The 19,821-nt window shown below is 42.7% G+C and overlaps 1 protein-coding gene across 1 annotated transcript; it reads left to right on the top strand.

Annotated features, from left to right (window-relative positions):
* The first annotated feature begins 1,909 nt into the window (after nt 1-1,909).
* On the top strand, nt 1,910-19,296 carry ZNF197 (zinc finger protein 197). The gene is made up of 6 exons (XM_048510475.1): nt 1,910-1,993; nt 14,405-14,531; nt 16,197-17,473; nt 17,537-18,309; nt 18,635-18,728; nt 18,889-19,296. Exons 1-6 carry the CDS (start codon nt 1,910-1,912, stop codon nt 18,928-18,930), a joined length of 2,397 nt encoding a protein of 798 aa, XP_048366432.1. The 3' UTR covers nt 18,931-19,296.
* Nucleotides 19,297-19,821: the final 525 nt, after the last annotated feature.

The following is a 19,821-nucleotide window of genomic DNA, read 5'->3' as shown; positions in this document are numbered from 1 at the left end:
AATTATTTAAACCCAGCTGGAGGTAATAACTAATGCTTCTCTTCATCAGCCAGTGCTACAATATACAGTCACTATTCATGTAATGGGAGGTTATTCTCCCTATAGCCTCTACTGTTTGTTCAAGAATACACTTTTATTATTTTTCTGACATAACCAATGCAGCGGATGATTTACCACAAATGCTTTTAAACAAAACAGTGTCTCCTAAGGATTATAACTGGAAGAGAAATTTGAACCAAAGTGATTGGAATCACACTTTTCAAAATGTGTACAAAATGGTGTCTTTCAATTGCAAGACAATTTCTTTTTCTGTTAAACTAGAAGGCAAACAATGGCAAGTCATCTATCTCCCTCTTCTCTCCAGGTGAGAGCAATCATTGGTGTGATTAGAAGATTGCATACCTATTTGGTGGTGTTTCCTGAAACAGCAGCAGAAATAATACAAATAGCAGCCCCATGTTAGCACTGAGCCTACTGAGTTTCCTCTCCAAAATAAGAAAAGTATTTTTTTTAAAGACCCCTCAAGGTCTGATGCCGGTCAAAATACAAGGCATGATGGTATTTCAGGGACACATTCTATGTATTATAGGGAAAGGGCTGTGTGTATAATAGAGTATTTGCATATATTCAAATCCTAGCATCTCCACTAAAAGGATCCTGTATAGTAGGTGATGTACAGACCTCTCCCTGAGATTCTGAACAGCTGCTACTAGTCAAAGGAGACAATGCTGACCTTGAGAGACCAGTCAGCTGAGTTGGTTTAAGGCAGCTTGTTAGGATTTTACAAGTGCATGCTTCTTTCAGTCAAGCTAGAGTTAACTGTTGAAGTTACATCACATGAATCACATGAGCTTCTGGGAAGATCTCCCCTTTCTTCTTCCATTAAAAGAGTGGAGACAGACACACAGGCACAGATAAACTGCACAAACACCCAGACTGAGCACTTGCATAGATAGAGTTTGCTGTTTCGATATTTAATGTAAATTCATTTGTTATCTAGTAAAGTTCTAAAAAACAACTCGGATCTCTGCTCTATTATTTGCTCTGCTAATTCACTGCAATACAACACAGCTTCACATGTTCAATTGCAGATATGTACATTTCACCTTCCCACCCTTCCATGGAGCTCAGGTTAGCATATATATCCCCCTCCCCCCTCATTCAACAATGCTGTCAGGCAGACCAAGCTCAGAGAGAGAGAGAGAGAGAGAGAGAGAGAGAGAGAGAGAACGCACAACTAGCCAAAAGTTACTCACCAAGCTTCACAGACAAGTAGGGATTCAAACACTGGCAAACACTGTCTAGGCCAGTGGTATTCAATCCTCAGACTGTAGACAGCCACATCCCCAATTCCCAGTTACCAAAAGAGTCACAGGTTTATGCCATGCACACCATCCCAGATACAAACTATATATAACTATAAATTGCCACAGCATGTGTGGTCACCTCTCCCCACTACTGTTAAATCTTTTTGCCAGCCATTGTGCATCAGGTGTTAGGGGAAGGGCTTGCAAGAGAGTCATGCCACAAAACAGTGTGCAAGCCTTGAGTTGTTCAGAACTGTATTAGGCATAAAGAAAGGCAATTCTATGTTAAAAGTTTCCTTCAGACTTTCCTCTAGTTCTACAGGAGAGTCAGTAATTTGAACAGTTTCAAATTGAACCTCTGTGTGCTAAGTCTTCTACTTGCAAGGAGGTTTGTGTTAGATTTTGGTTAATTATGGATCAGCCCAGTAATGTATGTGTGAGTGCACTTTAAAGAAACTTCCCAAGAAATAAATGTAAAAGGAAAAACTTAAATTTATTCAAGTATCTTCAGTTCACAGCTTTGTTTCAGGTAAGAGGTAGATAGAAAGAAACCCTAATCTAAGAATTACTTTCCCTACGACAAGTGGGCACTCTAACGCGCCATGACGTGTGTCCTAGTGAGAAGCTGCTTCAGTGGAAAAGCTCCACTGAGGCAGACAGCCATTGTCCATGTGCTCAGGACGAAGGTCAGAAGAGAAGCGTGACCAGCATGGGGAGAAAGGAAGTTAGTGGGCAGTCTCCTGGCCCAGACAAGGAAGGTACACAAGAGAGACAACAACATAATTCGAGCACCCCCCAGTGTCCAGGCATGCAGAAGTTGCTGATTCCAGCAGTTTGTGTTGTGGGCTGGCATTCAACAAAAGTATGCCTCATTCCACCACCACATTCAGCTACATATTTTGACACAGGCTTATACACAAAATCCCTCTACCTCTATATTTTGGTATAATCTTCATGGAGAAATGTGTTGTGTTTTAAAATAAAACTATTAATTTTATCTTGGCCCTATAATAATGACGAGATTATCACAAGTTTTAAAGAAATTACCCCACTTGTTGGAATACAGGGTAGGCACCATGAGACAGGGCTCAGGAGAGCCACGCGTAGCATTCCAAAGGGTCATGTGTGAGTAGCCAGGTGCTACACCACACTGTCTCTCAATGGTCTAATGAATGCGGCTGAGCACTAAATCAGAATGATAAGAGAAACAATATATGAATTAGAAGTGCAAAAGGAGTTCTACTAATGTGTACTACTACAAAAGTGTACTACTACAAAAGTGTACTACTAATATTTTGGTAACCAACAAACCTCTTCCATGATACAATTATAACCTCTACCTATGTGAGTTCTATGGGCTAAATCAGGAATTGAACTTGTAAACACTTTAAGTTAAATATAATTTCTTTACATCAAAACCCTCCAATTTATAATACAACGAGCTTTATATAACTAAATGCACAGGTGTAATAGAGAACAGGGACTTGCAACAGATGTCTCTGAATTCAGAGAAGCAATTAATAATTTCTTGATACAACTTTGTGAAGCGCAAAGTCCAACTTTGTTGGTCCACCAAGCACCAGGGCCTTCCATTGTAGTTCTCTTCTAAAAGGGAATAACTTGGACATCATGGAAACCAGACTTCAGCTACAATAGCATTATGATTCCAGTACCAATAACAGTCATAGTAAGTTCCACCTTTCCTCCAGAAATTAATTTTTCGCATACAAAATTTACTTTACATGAGGTAATCAGAGCCCAGGAAATCCATTGGGTTGTTTGTTCACATGATAATTGTGCCATGACTGGTACAGGAACCTTGAATTGAACTTTGAAGCTAGGGGAGAAGATTACTTTGGCATCTCTGGCATTGTACTTCTGCTGTCCTTTGGTTTATTAGACCTGAAGGAAAACCTGAAGAAACTTGCAAAGCCCGAGGGTCTTCAAAATATTTGAGGTTTCACCATTTAACTGGGGTTCTGAACCTCTGCAATCTCCATTACTCTGTCTACTGGCTTAGCATAATTTGGGCTTTTACAATTGGGCTTTGAAGCTTTGATAATGGCCTATTCTTCTCCGAAATACATTTTGTCACATTGTCCATGGAACTATTGTCACAGATATTTGTTCAGCAATATAATATCGCTTATTCACAAGGGTTAAGTTACAAAAATAAAATCAAACAAAAGTGTACACAAATAGCAAAACGAAATATAGCTCAGATCTGAAATACAAACTACTAGCTTTATAAAAGCTGTAACAATACAGCATAAGTAGTTGATGTCAACATCAAATGACCAAACAAAGTCCATCAACATTTCAGCCTCAAGGGCCTTTCTCAATGGCCAAAACTTTTGGTTCTGGCAAATATTCCAGGCAAGCCATCACACTCTTTTCTGGAAAACAGATTTGGTAAAATAAAATCACAATGGATGCCCCCCCCCCCCCCAAATATTCTTGTATAACATCTGGGGAAGGGGATCTGAGTTTAATTTAAATCTGATTATCATGATGCAGTTTGAGGGACTGGTCTTGTTTTGCTGTTTTTCCATCTCTGTCTGCTCTGTTTTCTGTCAGACGCTTAATTCTGAAACTAGACAGCTCCTTACAGGATTAATCAGTGCCTTCTCCCACACTATTTCTACAACTTATGTAACTGTGATGGACTCCTAAATTTGGGTAAGGCCCTGAAAGGAGGAAAGACATTTTAAATTTTATTTTAATTTATTTTTATTCATTTATGTCTCATCTTTCTTCCCAATGGGTACCCCTTATTCCCCTTTTCTCCCTTTTATACTGGTTCTATTCTTAGCAATTTATAAGAATGTGAACTCCCATCTTCTCTTGGGTACCAAGGCAAGAGCCTTTGTCGTTTTCAATTTTACACTGACATTATTAAGGGCATCAACCCAGAAGTTTTCCCCACAGTGAAGGGTGCTGAGGTACAGTTCCTTTTGGCTGTTCCATTCAGTGGTACAACCAGAGGTTGTACCTCATAAATGCAGCCAAAGACATGACTTTCCCCAAAGCATTGCAAGGAAACAAGGCTGGCATCCACTGTAAGGGCTAAAATGCAGGTTGGTTTTGTAAGGCCTCTGAGGAGCTTGTGGCCTGCAGGAATATTATCCAGTAACCCACTGGCCCCTTTGGAAAAAGGGGAAATGGTGGCAGGAGCTCTTACAGCTCCCTGCACTATGCTGCCTCCCCTCCCCCCTCATATTGTTGTTTTGTTTCCCTTACCATTCGTGTTCCCAGTTCAACAGTAAAATAACATGCTTACCTGATTTGGGGGTGTGTCTCTTCTCCATCTTTACATATCTGTTGCCTGTGTATTTAGTGCATTTTCCCTTGACCTTTTCCCAAGGAACTTAGAGTAAGGTCTGCATGGTTCTTCTCCTTTGTGCCCCACAACAGCCCTGTGAGGTATGTTGAAGTATAGCCCAGAGTCACTCTGCGAGTTTCATGTTTTCAGTGGAAATCTGTACTTAGGTCCTAATCTGACATTCCAGCCACTACTTCATGCTGCTTCCTCTGTTCTCTGGAGCGGAAACTCATTGACCCAACTTACCTTGAGTGAACTCCACCATTCAAAATGGTGCACAATAGTTACAGCAAAGATCGGGGAACTGGGTTATGACAGTGACTCCTTCAATATGCTAACCTTTACTGAAACTTTTGCCCTCATTAAAAAGAGGCTGTTAGCAATGGACTATCAACAACGGCAGAGCTTGGCAAATAAATCTTGTTCACCAACAAATATGTCAATTCCTTTCACGCAGGGATACCCAGCCTACTATATTACAGTGCTCACAAATCCCATACACAGGAGAGCCTATATGCTGGCTAGATTTAACATCATGCCATCTCCGCTACATAGAGGAAGACTTAAAGGTCTTCCAAGCGATAAGAGGTTCTGTACCTGTAACATAGGACAGCTGGATTCCATCCCACACATTCTCCTGAACTGCGTATTATACCAAGAACTCCAATCCAGCCTGCTATCCCAAGCTATAGACCCTATGATTGATTATACTATATCAGATAAAGTAGTTATGCTTTTAAATTGTCAGGATTTTCACTGTTGCCTTATAGTTGTTGCCTTGAGCCCTTCGGGGGAGGGCGGTTTATAAATACAATTAATAATAACAACAACAACAACAACAACAACAACAACCCTACTCGGCTCTGCACGCATTATTCGTCGATATATCACACAGTCCTAGATGCTTGGGAAGCGTCCGACGTGTGATGTAATACAAAATCCAGCATATTGATCTTGTTTGCTGTGTATAACTGTTTTGTATAATAATAATAATAATAATAATAATAATAATAATAATAATAATAATAATAATAATAATAATAATAATAATAGTGGCAAAGTTTTTGTCAGAAGTTTGTAAACTGAATGTATGACAAACGCGAAGTTTTTTACTATTCACTTTTTAATTGGAACTGTATTTTTATACTATTGTGTATATGCCAATAAAGGCTTATTGAATTGTTCTCTGGACCGTCAGGGGTAGAGACAGGTTCCTGGAGGGTTACAAAGCTGAATGGCCCTAGCTGGCAGTTCTGGATTAGCTGCTAGTGCTTCACTTCTCACAGCACTAGGTTCTGTTGGAAAAATGCGATTCTTCCTCTCTTCCAGGAGAGACAGGATGGAAGCCGATAGGAAAGGAGAAAGGGTAAGCCGTTGGCCTACTTTTTTGCCATATTTTTCCTACCATTACTCTAAGGAACATGCAGCAGTACCCATATGCAACAGATGTGGATGTGAAAACCCCCCAGCTGCATAAGAACCTAAGGATTGCTCTGCCGGATCTGACCAGTGGTCCACTCAGCCCAAGGTTCTATTTCTCCCTGTGGCTAACCAGCTGCCCTGGAAAGCCAGCTAACAGGACACAGAATTTCATGGTTGAGTGGGGATTTGAACCCATGCTGACTTCCATAGAAGGAAAATTATGTGAGTCGCTTTAGGTTCCCATTAGAGAGAAAGACAGTTAAACAAAATAAAAGGCAGTTAAACAAAATAAAAATAAATAAGCTCTGGGAGAAAAAGGCTCCAGTTGACGAGATTAAGCCAATTCCACCTTCTGCTTCAGATGCGCAGAGACAGAGATCAGTCCCTCCAAGGAAAATGATAATTCTTACCCATTTCAACTAATTAAAAACATCTCCTGCAATGTATGATGTTCAATCATCCAAAAGTCCATCAAATCTTGAAATGCAACTTAAAATTTCTTATACATGCAAAGTTGTGTCCAGCTATTCCAAGTGAAAAATAGTTTGAAGATGAAATTTGGAAGGGGGGGATGTCATTTGTGACCAGGTAGTTTTACCAAGCACAGACCTAGACAGGCCAAGCTAACCTGATGTCATTAGCTCTTGAAAGCTAAACATTGTCCTCTCTGGTTGACACTTGGATGGGAGACCATCTAGGAAGTCCAGGGTCACTATGCAGAGACAGGAAATGGCTAATCATCTCTGTACGTTTCATGTCTTGAAAACATTGTGGGGGTGCTTTAAATAGGCTGTGACTTGATGACACTTTCCACCATCTGTTTTACCAGACTGTTAAGACTGTCAGTACATTCCCCCACCCCCAATGAGGTGGACAAAACATATCCCCCACCCCATACTAACTCAACACTGTGCCACAGAGAGAAACATATGCCTCTGAAAATGCCAGCCATAGATGCAGGCAGAATAATTAAAAGCTAAAACTACCAAACCACGGCCACACAGCCCTGAAAACCCACAACAGGGAAAAAGAAAAGAAAGCTTTGACAGCAGATGTTGTTACACCTGATAGTAAAAGTGCCTCTTCATATGCTCCTTGGGCACAACCCAGCCAGCGTTCCACACTTTTAAATCTCCCGGCTTTTAATTCACACCCTTAACGACTTCCTATAGATTCTAGGGCAGTGGTGGCGAAGCTTTGGCACTCCAGATGTTATGGACTGCAATTCCCATCAGCCCCTTCCAGGGGCTGGAAGGGGCTGATGGGAATTGTAGTCCATAACATCTGGAGTGCCAAAGCTTCGCCACCACGGTTCTAGGGCAATTTAGCACCTTGCCTTAATTGTACCCTCAGTATGTATGTGAAATATGTTGTTGATGCAGTATAGAAATGAGAAGAAAGCCATCTTTGTATCAAATGGGCATTACAGCCAGTGACATTTGCAAAATATTGCACTGAGAACACACACACACACCGCAGCTTAAAGAGAGCAATCCTAAGCAGGGCTACTCAAGACTCCTACTCCAGTCCATTCAATGGGGCTTAGTCTCAGCAAACTGTTTGTAGGATTGCACTGTTAGTGTAATAGTGAAAACACTTGGCCATTTCATATTCTGTCACAAGCCACAAAAAACCTGGCCTGCTGTTTATTAGGAGGGGACACCCTTATATCATCTTTGAAAGTTGTAGGGGACTGATTGAAGAGCAAGTGAGAAATTGCTTCAAATAATGCTGAGAACAGATGGCAGAAGGAAAAGAGATGTTTCAGGAACAATATTGCCCTCTAGCATTGATTGGCAAAACCATCAGTACGGACAGTCTTGCTTCCACGGAACAGTCAAAGTGTGCAGCTTTCATTTCCTAGAGTAGCCAGACGAGATCATTCTTACTATGGAATGAGAAACTAGGGTGAAAGACAAGCACCATAAAGTGACAGTGATCTTTCAGGAAGAGATCTAGGCATGTTGTTACATCTCCAAGCATGCCCAGAAATAAATAATAGCTACATATGTCCAGATCTGGATAGACCAGAGAAGCTCAATTTCATCTGGATCTTGGAAGCTAAGTCAGGGTCAGCCCTGGTTAGTACTTAGATGGGAGAACACCTTGGAAGTCCAGGGCTGCTACACAGAGGCAGGCAACAGCAAACCACTACTGTTCATCTCTTGCCTTGGAAACCCCCATAAACTGGCTGCAACTTGATGTTGTCTCCATGGACACAGAGACTTCATTTTTATTCTGGAAGCACAATAATGAGTGGAACCTTATCATTTTTTAAAACAGTATTATATGAAATTCCTAATATTATGTGTACTTGCAATATGTAGTTTGTGGAGCTTCGAGGTGACAGTTCTCAAAGGAAAACCATCACACAGCTGATTTAAGGAAGATATTTATTAAAGGGATTGTCCAAGACAAATATCAACAAATATCAACGATACCCGCCTTGATCTCTAGATACTAAGTGTCTTATAGGTCTAGGAGATTTTAAAGACTAAGGCAGAGGCTGATGGTGCAAAATAGGTAAAAATATATTTTATTAATTCAGGAAAATTTCCTATGTGTTTCTCCCAAGAGGTTTCCTCAGGGAAATATGTTACACTTCCAGTGGTTTTTCAGAGTAAACATTCAGTAACCTTATTTTTTAATCAGTTGTGACAGGTTTGGTCCTTTTGTTTTTCGTGGTCCTATAGGTCTAAACATACTACAGTGCTGCAATAGGGAGAAAGGGGGGGGGGGGAGAGGTGAACCCTCTTTCCACACATTGACAGCAAACATTGGTCTATTCTACACAAGGCTGGATGAGGAGACAGAAAATACACTCCTAGTAAGACAGTGCAGAAACACATATGGCAATATTCAATGTCAAAATTATTTGGAGAACCAGTTCAGTGTGGCGATCAAACTCACAGCGTCGGGAAAGGATGTGGGAGACCCAGGTTCAAACCCACCCTAGCCGTGGAAAGCCGTGGAACCTTGGGCCAGCCACACTCTCAGCTTGCCCACCTTGTAAGGTCGTTGTCAGGATAAAAACAAAGGGAAACGATGGGAACACTTTTGCGCTCTCTTGGGAAGAAAGGCGGGAAATACATTAAAAACTTTTGCAGAGGGCTTTAAATATTGTTTTTCGACCCTGTGGGTGACGGCGACAGAGTCACCCGAGGGTCACCATCCCCAACTTTCTCCATTCCGAATTGAAGTTGGCGATTGTACCCCGGATCGACTTCGTTCAACGCAGGCGACCCAGACGAGGAGAGAAACCCACCGCCCGCCTCCCTTTCACACACCGAGGCCGACCCGAACCTCAATGTCAAGCCGCGGCTTCGCCCTCGTAGACTCCGTCCCCTCCCCAGCAGAACCGAGGCGAACCAGCCACGTGCCGCGAGCGTGAGGTATCCGCGCTCGCCCGCCCGCTTGCTTTTCACCGCCACTCCTCTCGCCTCGGGCGTGGCAAGAGCGGGCGCGGGGAACGTGCCGCGCAGACCTCGGGGTGGTGGGCGTGAGAGGTGAACGATGGAGGCCGAGTCCTCGGTTAGTACCCGACCCCAGTGGCCCTCCCGTGGTCGCGGAGGGGGGCAGGGGCGGCCAGCGCCGAATTCCTGAGGAGGGCGGGAAAGGGCCGTGTGGGGAGGCTAGGGGGCGGGGGGGGGGGGGGGAGAAACAGCCGTCTGGCTTTTGGGGGGGCGGGGACAGCGCTTCGGGAATTGGCGCAGCCGCCTCAGACGACGTTTTCGCGCCAAAATCACCGAGAGGCCAGGTAATGTATCCTTCTAGTGCATCTTGCACTTAAGAACATAAAGAACATCTGGCCTCCGTGGATACACAAGGGGGGGGGGGGGAAGGGTTGAAGCCATCTGCAAGTTTTAGTATTGTATGTATTATTATCTGTTTTAAATTGTTTTTATGACTGATGGACACCGCCCTGAGCCTTTGGGGGAGGGCGGTATATAAATATGATAGATAGATAGATAGATAGATAGATAGATAGATAGATAGATAGATAGATAGATAGATAGATAGATAGATAGATAGATAGATAGATAGATAGATAGATAGATAGATAAAAGCTGTAGTGTCTTCAACAGCATTTCATCTTGTCTTTAAAAGCACATTGTTTGTTCTAAAAGCATCTCACTCATTCTAGAAGACAAAATATTTCAATATGTTTCAGTAGTCGCCAAAATTTCTAATTTTTCCACCAGACCTTCACATCTCTGCTCTAAGTTGGTTTTTTAGTATTCCGAAATGATTGATTTGTTTTCTATAGTTAGAAATTAGTTGGGAAAATAAAATAATACTTTTTAAATAAAACTAAACTCATGATCTTCTCATGAACAAATGTCATGTATAATTTTTGTGATGCCTGTACAGGAACTGATACACTAATACTTTATATTTATAATTTTCATGCTTTAGGATTATTTTTTAGCAAATTCTCTCTTCACATTTTGGTTTGGCATTGCAAATCTGGCTTTTTTTTTGGTTTGGCATTGCAAATCTGGCAGCTTGCAAGTTTTTCCCCTGCAGAGGATGGTAGAGTGAAAGATGTGTATCATTGCACATTAATTGGAGCAACTTGTTGGTGAAACTTAAAATTATGGATGTCTCTAAAGTTCAATCAGCAATTTTTAAGGTAAAGATAGCTTGAACCGAGTTGATGTTTATTGTTTAAAAATGGTTATGGAGGAAGAAGTTGCATTATACTAGATGACAGTTTGGGCTTTTAAAGCCACAGGCACAAACATTTTAGAGGAAGTTAAGATGATGAACTATTGAAGATAATTGACTAATGCTAGGAAAAATCTTGTTATGTTTTGCAGTTGTGGTGTTTATGCTCTTTTACACTTGGCAGGGTCTAAAATAGTATAGCATGAGATCAATACAAGTTGATCTAATACAGAAGAAAACATCAGTTCTGATTAACAGAAATGTCACCAGGAAATCTACAGAGTAGTTCCACAGACATTGCCTTTAAACAAATAATAGCTACAGTTGAAAGAAACCATATGTACCAGCCCTGACCTGTATGGCCCAGGCTAACCTGTTTAATATCTTTTCTTGATCCTCGCCTGGGGTATGACATGCTTGCTCCCTTATATTGTTAGGATTTTTATGCCATCTTGAAATTACTGCTTTTTACAGCTTTTAGTATTTATATCTTTGTAATTTTGTATGGTTTTTATGGTGTTTTTATCATATGTTGATATGTAAAGCTGCCTTGAGTCCTTTGGGAGACTGGTGGGGTATAAATGTAAAGTAAAAATAAAATAAATAACCAGACCTTGTCTAAGCAGGTCAGTCCCGGCCCGTACTTGGATGGGAGACCACCAAAGAATACCCATGTTGCTGTGCAGAGGAAGGCAATAGCAAACCCCCTCTGTTAGTTTCTTGCCTTGAAACCCTACTGAGTCATCCTCAGTTGGCTGCAACTTGACCGCACTGTACATTTATGCACCTATGTACCAAGTTCATAAGCAGCATATATAGGAGATTCTTTTTGAAGGGTTTTTTGAAAAGATATTTATCTTGTTGCTACAGTAATTGCAATAACCAAAGAGACAAGTTGTTATGTGAATTGTCCTCAGCTTGCCTTTTTGGAAAATAGAAATTGCTGCAGCAAATGCTCCAGAGAAAGCTTGGGCAACTTTTTCTACAGGCTTTTTAATATCACAGCCAAGTTAGGCTCTTCTAGCTGCATTGTATTTTAGTGTATGTTTTATTTCTACTAGGAAATGAACAATTTTTGTCACTTTCAAACATAGGAACTATGATGTGAATGTAGAAAAGGGACATATCCAGAACAAGGAATTATGAAAAAAGGCAAGCACTACTGGAGATATAGGTTATCTCATTTGGGCTTCATTTGTACTCTCCCTGCCTCCCTTTTGGGGATAGAATGCAGCTTATGTCATTCTCACCTCCAGTTTTTCTCACAACAGAAGTAGGCGCCAATGTGGATCCACCATCCAAGTGGAATTTGAGGGTTGGGGGGCATTATCAGTGTGTTTCAGCACAAGAAACATGAAATGTGTGAAACTGGGGTTCTGTTTGGGGTCATTTGAACTATGTAGAAAACAACAGGCTTTTTTGTTGTTGCTTTGACGGGTAAAAATGGGCACCAAAGGAGGGAACTTCTTCCTGCATTAGAATCAACCACAGCCCCATCCCAAGACCCCAGTGCTTGTGGGGCCGGGGCTGTGAAATAGTGTCCAAGACCTACCCAGCACAGGAGAGGTTGGAAATCCTGTTGCCAAGGTTCCAGGCAGTATCCATGGAAACACCATTGACGTCCACCAATCAACACATGAGGTGACTCCTTTGTGACATGCTGAGAGGGGAGGGAGAGGGGATGTCCAAGCTGAGAGTGGTGTTGAATTCTGGAAGAGAGCTGTGCTAGAGAACTGGGATCAGGAGCTCCTGAACTCACAGGTACTTTCCTGACTCTTCCAGCAGTTCCGCTACCGTGATGCCGATGGGCCCCGAGAGGTTTGCAGCCAGCTCCATGAACTTTGCAGTCACTGGCTGAAACCGGAGAGGCACTCCAAGAAGCAGATCCTAGACATGGTGATCCTAGAGCAGTTCCTGACCATCCTGCCCCAGGAAATGCAGCACTGGGTCAGAGGATGTGGGCCAGAGACCAGTTCCCAAGCGGTGGCCCTGGCTGAGGGTTTCCTCCTGAGTCAGGCAGAGGAGAAAAGGCAGGCAGAACAGGTGAGGGCTTGTCTTTCCAGGTATGTCCAATTCAAGCAACAATATTTGACTTTTTCCTAAGGCTTCCTTGCCTGATAGTTGTCTAAGTTTTAACCATCCAAATGGGAGATTAAACATGTTGGTTCAGCAGCTGCTTCTTCTAGGGAATTTCAGATTCTTCCAGATAACTCACCAGTTATCCCTTCAAGAAAGATGCAGAGTCTTGGAATGGAGCAGGATCCATTCCTTGGCATCATCCATTCCATCTCTTATCTGTCTCCCTTGCTGCTATTTCAGACATGGGGTCCATCCATGAAGATGGAAGCAAAGTTCTCTCTGTGGAAGGAAGGAGAGCTGGCCCAGGAGCATTCCTCAGATGCCGTCTCATGTGGTAAGAAGTCAGTATGCCTGGATGGGATTAGGGCACCCAGTTAATTCGATGGGCAGATAGTTCTGGTCAAGAAAATTTCTTCATCCAACTCATGGCAGTTAGTCTTCAATAGCTGTGATGCTTGTAAAAGGAGATTAGACATATTCATGGGGGCAGTTCCTCACATTGATTACAATATTCACATCCCTCCTTTTTCCATTAAAGGGACTCAAGCTCACTAAAAACAGGGCGAGGGGTGGACAAATTTCACTTGGGCTCTTCAGTCTTGTGACTAAAGAAAACCTGCATGTTCTGGTCAGCACAGCTGTGAAACCAGTTGCTAGGGGCCAGGAGCAGTAGGCAAACGTGTTTTGTGCTCATGCTTATGGGGACATCTGATGGACTACTGTAGGAAACAGACCATTGGATGAGTGATGCCAGGTTGAGGGGAGGGCCTTGGGGTGGATGTGATGCCATGTTGAAATTGCCTCTGCCCAACAACTCAAATGTGACATTTGTGAATCAGGAGATGCTACAGACACTCTTGATATTACCCTCAGTTTCTTGATGGGCTCAAATCAGGCCTGTTTTGGGGGGCCTGATGTGACAAGGTGCCATCCAATGTCATTTTGGCCTCCGTCTTATTGTTCCACCAGCCTGGACTCAAGGGCATGTGCGAGGGTCTATCCAGTGGGAAAAAAGCATTGGTCTGATCCAGCTGAGATACTTGAGATATTTCAGCTTCAGTATTCACTGGACAAGTTGCAAGTATTACAAAAGCCAGAAACGTGTCAGTGGCATTTGCAACCCCTCAAGAGCTGATGAGTACCTTTTGTTTGTCTTCTGCCCCTCTTTCTACAAAGTGTTACAATTCTTTTTGAGAGTACACAGGGCAAGGTTTCACAGTTCAGAGAACAGGGTTGCATGAAGCACAGTCCATGTAAGCAAACATAATAGGAAGTGGAGGCTAATGCCCTTTCTCCCGATTGTCTCCCCCTCGCAGGCAGTGAAGAGCCAGTGCTGAGCCGCGCTCTTTGCGGAGGTGTGGAAACAGCTGCGGCACCTCTAGTCCAGGTGGGGGAGATGAGCAGTGGGCAGCCTGGGTCCCCCCTCCTTTCTCAAGTGGGCTTTCCTCCTGCAGTTGGTGCTGAGGGTCTCAGGCAAGAGGCTCTGAACGCCACTCTTTATAAACAAGCCAAACTCTCCATCCTGCACCTTCCCAGAACGCCCCTTCCCCAAATGGCATCTCTTTTTTACTTGATGTCCAACAAGGGAATCTGCTTTTTCTTTCAGTCTTTGGTTACTTTTGGGGAGGTGGCTGTGTATTTCACGGAGGCAGAGTGGGCATTGCTGGATCATTACCAAAGAGCTCTCTATGAGGACGTCATGCTGGAGAACTGCTGGAGCATAGCTTCTCTGGGTAAGGAACTTCCATAGGTGCCAGAGGTACATATTTCTGCCTTTGGGGATGAGGCATGAATCAAAATCTTGAACAGCAATGTGTTGTGTTGAGGCCTGTTGTAGTGCTTGCTCCCTTGCGGAGGCCCCAGCGTGACCAAGTAGAGCAACCCAAGCCCGGGGCAACTGAGGTCCTTTCTGCACCAAACAAATACACCTGATTAACAAAGGGAAACATCCTGCTTTGGCAAGAACTTTGCAAAGCTTGCACCCCTAAAGTGGAATTATCCCTTGATATTTCCCTCATCCCAGGTTTTTCAAAAAATGCTAAAATTTAAATCTTTAAAAAAAAATCCCACCTTACTCGCTTCTGTGGGAACACCATGGGCATCCAACCACTTTATTTTTCCAGCCCTGCTGCCTGTTACATGCCTTAGTTTTATTTCTACTGAGCCGCCAACTGGTGTGGCAGCCTGCCCTTTCCCAAACATTCCCCAAGCACATTTTCTGCCCATGGCAGCAATTGAGTGCCATTTCGCCCAAGTGTTCACAGCAGTGGATTCACAACAGTTGTCCTATTTCCTTTTCTTTCTTTATTCTGGGTGCTCATAGTACGCAGCTATGTGGAAAGAGATGTGCACCTTTGGTCAAATGTTATTTGGTATATCGTGGTGGGTGGGGGGTGAATGTCTCACATACTGTGGTTTTTGCACACCTTTGAATGTGGATGGGACAAACATAGTGCTCTGCCCAGTATTGGTCAAAAGTTTTCACTTTGTATAGCAATTATGCTGTATGTGCTTGCTGTGTTGTTGACTGCACCAGCTCCTTTCCAAAGCTAGAGGAAAGGGGGGGTGTCCTGCTTGGTTTTCCCACCCTTTCTGTGGATCCGCCAATTGGAAGCATTGCTTGGGGGGGGGGGAGGACAGCCAATGAGAATGCAGCATGCTGGGGATGTTCATGCATGTGTGGCTATAGCTGTGTTGTAAAACAAAAAAAGCTGGGCAGGTGCGAAAGAAATGAGAATATTTCCTCCCAGTCATAACTCGATTCCTTCACTGAGCGAGAAACATGAATAAAATAGACCTGGAGTCTAAAATACTGAAAGCAGTCCACTATTATTATTCTGTGCGGAATTGACTAAACCAGAGAAGACTGTCCCAGCCTGAGGCCAATGTGGGACTTTAAGCCCTCAGGAAGACTCTGGAAGGGGCCAAATCCAAATTTCTCGGTTGACAACTACTTGAACACACTTATCTTCCAGATACGATTAGGGTGATCCCCTCTGACTGTGGTCTGGAGAGCCAGTATGCTGTACTGTTTGAGATTGGAGGACTCTGATCTGGAGAAAAGGGTCTGATGCCTGACTCCTCCACATGAAGCCTGCTGAGTGACCTTGGGCAAGTCACAGATCATTTAGAACTCTCTCAGCCCCACCTACCTCACAAGGTGTCTGTTGGGGGGAGGGGAAGGAAAAATGACTATAAGCTGCTTTGATACTTTTTAAAGGTAGAGAAAAGGCGATCTATAGAAACCTACTTTGTTCACTTTGTTCACTGATTGGGATTGTCCCTTTACGTATAAGTTAATGTACATCAGCAAGCAAAAAAATGACTGAAATGTTTTTCTTGTGGATGGAAGCTTAGACCTTGTTTGGGTGCTAATGGGGTCTCTCTTTTTATTCCAGCAGGGGATGAGCAGTGGAATGACAGGGATGAGAAAGTGCATCAATTATTGCCAGATAAAGTGAAGAATGATGATGATCGGAAAGAAAGTGACAGAAATCCAAACAGACCTAAGAGACAAAAGGGAATGACTTTCTCAGGTAGAAGAAAGGATAATGTCCGACTTCCAAAGCACAGTTTATTGAGTGCACATAAATGCATTTGGTGCAGAGAGTTCTTCAGCTCTAAATCAAAGCTCCTTGTTCACCAGAGAATGCACACAAGGCAGAAATCTTTTCAGTGTTCTGATTGTGGAAATAGATTCAGGCAGAGAGGTCATCTTCAGCAGTATAAAAAAACTCACACAAAGGAGAGACACTTTGTATGCTCAGAGTGTGGAAAGAGATTCAGTCGGAGTAGCACTCTTCAAGAGCATCAAAGAACTCACACAAAGGAGAGACCTTTGGAATGCTCAGAGTGTGGAAAAAGATTCAGTGACAGAAGCACCCTTCAAAGGCATCAGAGAATTCACACAGGGGAGAGACCTTTTGAGTGCTCAGAGTGTGGAAAGAGATTCAGTCAAAGTAGCACACTTCAAAGGCATGAAAGAACTCACACAGGGGATAGACCTTTTGAATGCTCGGAGTGTGGAAACAGATTCAGTCAGAGTAGCACTCTTCAAGAGCATCAAAGAACTCACACAAAGGAGAGACCTTTTGAATGCTCAGAGTGTGGAAAGAGATTCTGTCACAGTGGCAATCTTCAAAGGCATCAAAGAACTCACACAAAGGAGAGACCTTTTGAATGCTTTGAGTGTGGAAAGAGATTCAGTCGGAGTAGCACACTTCAAAGGCATGAAAGACCTCACACAGGGGATAGACCTTTTGAATGCTTCGAGTGTGGAAAGAGATTCAGTCTGAGTAGCACACTTCAAAGGCATGAAAGAACTCACACAGGGGATAGACCTTTTGAATGTTCAGAGTGCGGAAAGAGATTCAGTCACAACGGCAATCTTCAAGAGCATCAAAGAACTCACACAAAGGAGAGACCTTTTGAATGCTCAGAGTGTGGAAAGAGATTCAGTCACAGCGGCAATCTTCGAAGGCATCAAAGAACTCACACAAAGGAGAGACCTTTTGAATGCTCAGAGTGTGGAAAGAGATTCAGTCACAGCGGCAATCTTCAACTGCATAAAAGAACTCACACAAATGAGAGACCTTTTGAATGCTTCGAGTGTGGAAAGAGATTCAGTCACAGTAGCATACTTCAAAGGCATGAAAGAACTCACACAGGGGATAGACCTTTTGAATGTTCAGAGTGTGGAAAGAGATTCAGTCAGACTGGCCATCTTCAAAGGCATCAAAAAACTCACACAGGGGAGAGACCTTTTGAATGCTCAGAGTGTGGAAAGAGATTCAGTCAGAGTAGCACTCTTCAAGAGCATCAAAGAACTCACACAAAGGAGAGACCTTTTGAATGCTCAGAGTGTGGAAAGAGATTCAGTCACAGCAGCACTCTTCAAGAGCATCAAAGAACTCACTCAAATGAGAGACCTTTTGAATGCTTCGAGTGTGGAAAGAGATTCAGTCAGAGTAGCACTCTTCGAAGGCATCAAAGAACTCACACAAAGGAGAGACCTTTTGAATGCTCAGAGTGTGGAAAGAGATTCAATCAGACTGGCCATCTTCAAAGGCATCAAAAAACTCACACAGGGGAGAGACCTTTTGAATGCTCAGAGTGTGGAAAGAGATTCAGTCAGAGTAGCACTCTTCAAGAGCATCAAAGAACTCACACAAAGGAGAGACCTTTTGAATGCTCAGAGTGTGGAAAGAGATTCAGTCACAGCGGCAATCTTCAACTGCATAAAAGAACTCACACAAATGAGAGACCTTTTGAATGCTTCGAGTGTGGAAAGAGATTCAGTCAGAGTAGCACTCTTCGAAGGCATGAAAGAACTCACACAGGGGATAGACCTTTTGAATGTTCAGAGTGTGGAAAGAGATTCAGTCAGAGTAGCACTCTTCGAAGGCATCAAAAAACTCACACAGGGGAGGGACCTTTTGAATGCTCAGAGTGTGGAAAGAGGTTCAGTCTGAGTAGCAATCTTCAAGTACATCAAAGAACTCACACAAAGGAGTCACCTTTTGAATGCTGAGATTGTGGAAAGAGATTCAGTCACAGCGGCAATCTTCAAGATCATCAAAGAACACACAAATGAGAGACCTTTTGAATGCTTCGAGTGTGGAAAGAGATTCAGTCACAGCGGCAATCTTCAAGATCATCAAAGAACACACAAATGAGAGACCTTTTGAATGCTTCGAGTGTGGAAAGAGATTCAGTCAGAGTAGCACTCTTCAAATGCTTGAAAGAACTCACACGAGATAGACCTTTTGAATGCTCAGAGTGTGGAAAGAGATTCAGTCAGAGTAGCAATCTTCAAGAGCATCAAAGAACTCACAAAGAGACTTTTTGAATGCTCAGAGTGTGGAAAGAGATTCAGACAGAATGGCCATCTTCAAAGACATCAATGCACTCACACAAAGGAGATACCTTTTTCATGTTCAGAGTGCTCATAGAGAATCAGTCGGAGTAGCCATCTTCAGAGGCATCAGAGAATCCCAGATACCTTTTGAAGGCTTCAAATGAGGAGAGAGATTCAGTTGTAGTAGCACTTTTCAGAGCCATCAAAGAACTCACACAGAGGAGAAACTTTTGGAATACTCAGAATGTGGAAAGAGATTCAGTCAGCGTGGCTAATTCTCTTGTTTTTTGTTTGTTTTTTTCTGTTTCTTTTCACTGATTATTATAAGAGTTTGCATTATTTCTACGTATCCATAACTGGAATGCTGTATTTAGCTTCTGATTCTATTTCTGTCATGTTTTACTTTTGATCCTTGTTTATTATTAGCAATTATTTTCTTCAGTCATCCATCAATGTTTTTAAATTTATTTTGACTACATTAATAGCCTTTGCACATTCTACCCTAATAATATCTCCATTTTCAACAGTTTTAAGAGGTTAACTGGTTGGGCGGTATAATAAATTAATAAACAATAATAATACTGTTGCATTACTTTATCTATGTACTGTGTAGATGTCTTAGAATAAATGAAATCAAAATAGAACAGCAAAGCCCTCATCTCTCCTGCGTTGCTCTGTTAAAAGATCCCTCTAAGATCCCTGCTATTCAACCACTCATACAACCCCTTGCAAGCAAGCAGGCCTTTCAGTGCTTCCTGAAGATTTCAAGGAGGGCTCCCCCTCATCTCTTCTGCAAGCCCCACTCCTGGTAAATGATACATTTGACCTTGATGGTTGTATGCCAAAGTATTAGCTTATTTGTAATTGTCAGAATGCTTTCGAGTTCTCCTTTTGTGAATGAGCCCTCTCGGGCAGGATTTTATGTTGCAGCTGCTTTAGTCACTTTGAGGGAAGATGTCAGAAAGACATGTGGTGCACAGTGTTCCTTGTGTCTCTTATTAATTCCCTATATGGTGGTGTATTTCTGTGCCAAGACAGTAATTATTGGGAGGCATCATCCTCTGGTGGTTCCTGTCCTATCTGGCTGGCGAGTCCCAGAAGATTTCTAAATAGTTCTCGTTTCCTAAAATTAATAGTAAATGCGTGCCATTGCCAATAAAACATCA

This window comes from Sphaerodactylus townsendi, linkage group LG11 (assembly GCF_021028975.2).
Source record: "Sphaerodactylus townsendi isolate TG3544 linkage group LG11, MPM_Stown_v2.3, whole genome shotgun sequence".
Taxonomy (NCBI): domain Eukaryota; kingdom Metazoa; phylum Chordata; class Lepidosauria; order Squamata; family Sphaerodactylidae; genus Sphaerodactylus; species Sphaerodactylus townsendi.
This window is presented reverse-complemented; position numbering and strand designations above follow the sequence as displayed.

Excerpts from the sequence above, each read along its gene's own strand:
- ZNF197 (XM_048510475.1), top strand. The coding sequence starts at position 1,910 with ATGACGTGTGTCCTAGTGAGAAGCTGCTTCAGTGGAAAAGCTCCACTG. Across the intron at positions 1,994-14,404 it reads TCCATGTGCTCAGGACGAAG|TCTTTGGTTACTTTTGGGGA; the intron begins GTCAGAAGAGAA and ends TTTTTCTTTCAG. Across the intron at positions 18,729-18,888 it reads ACACAAAGGAGATACCTTTT|GAATACTCAGAATGTGGAAA; the intron begins TCATGTTCAGAG and ends GAGAAACTTTTG.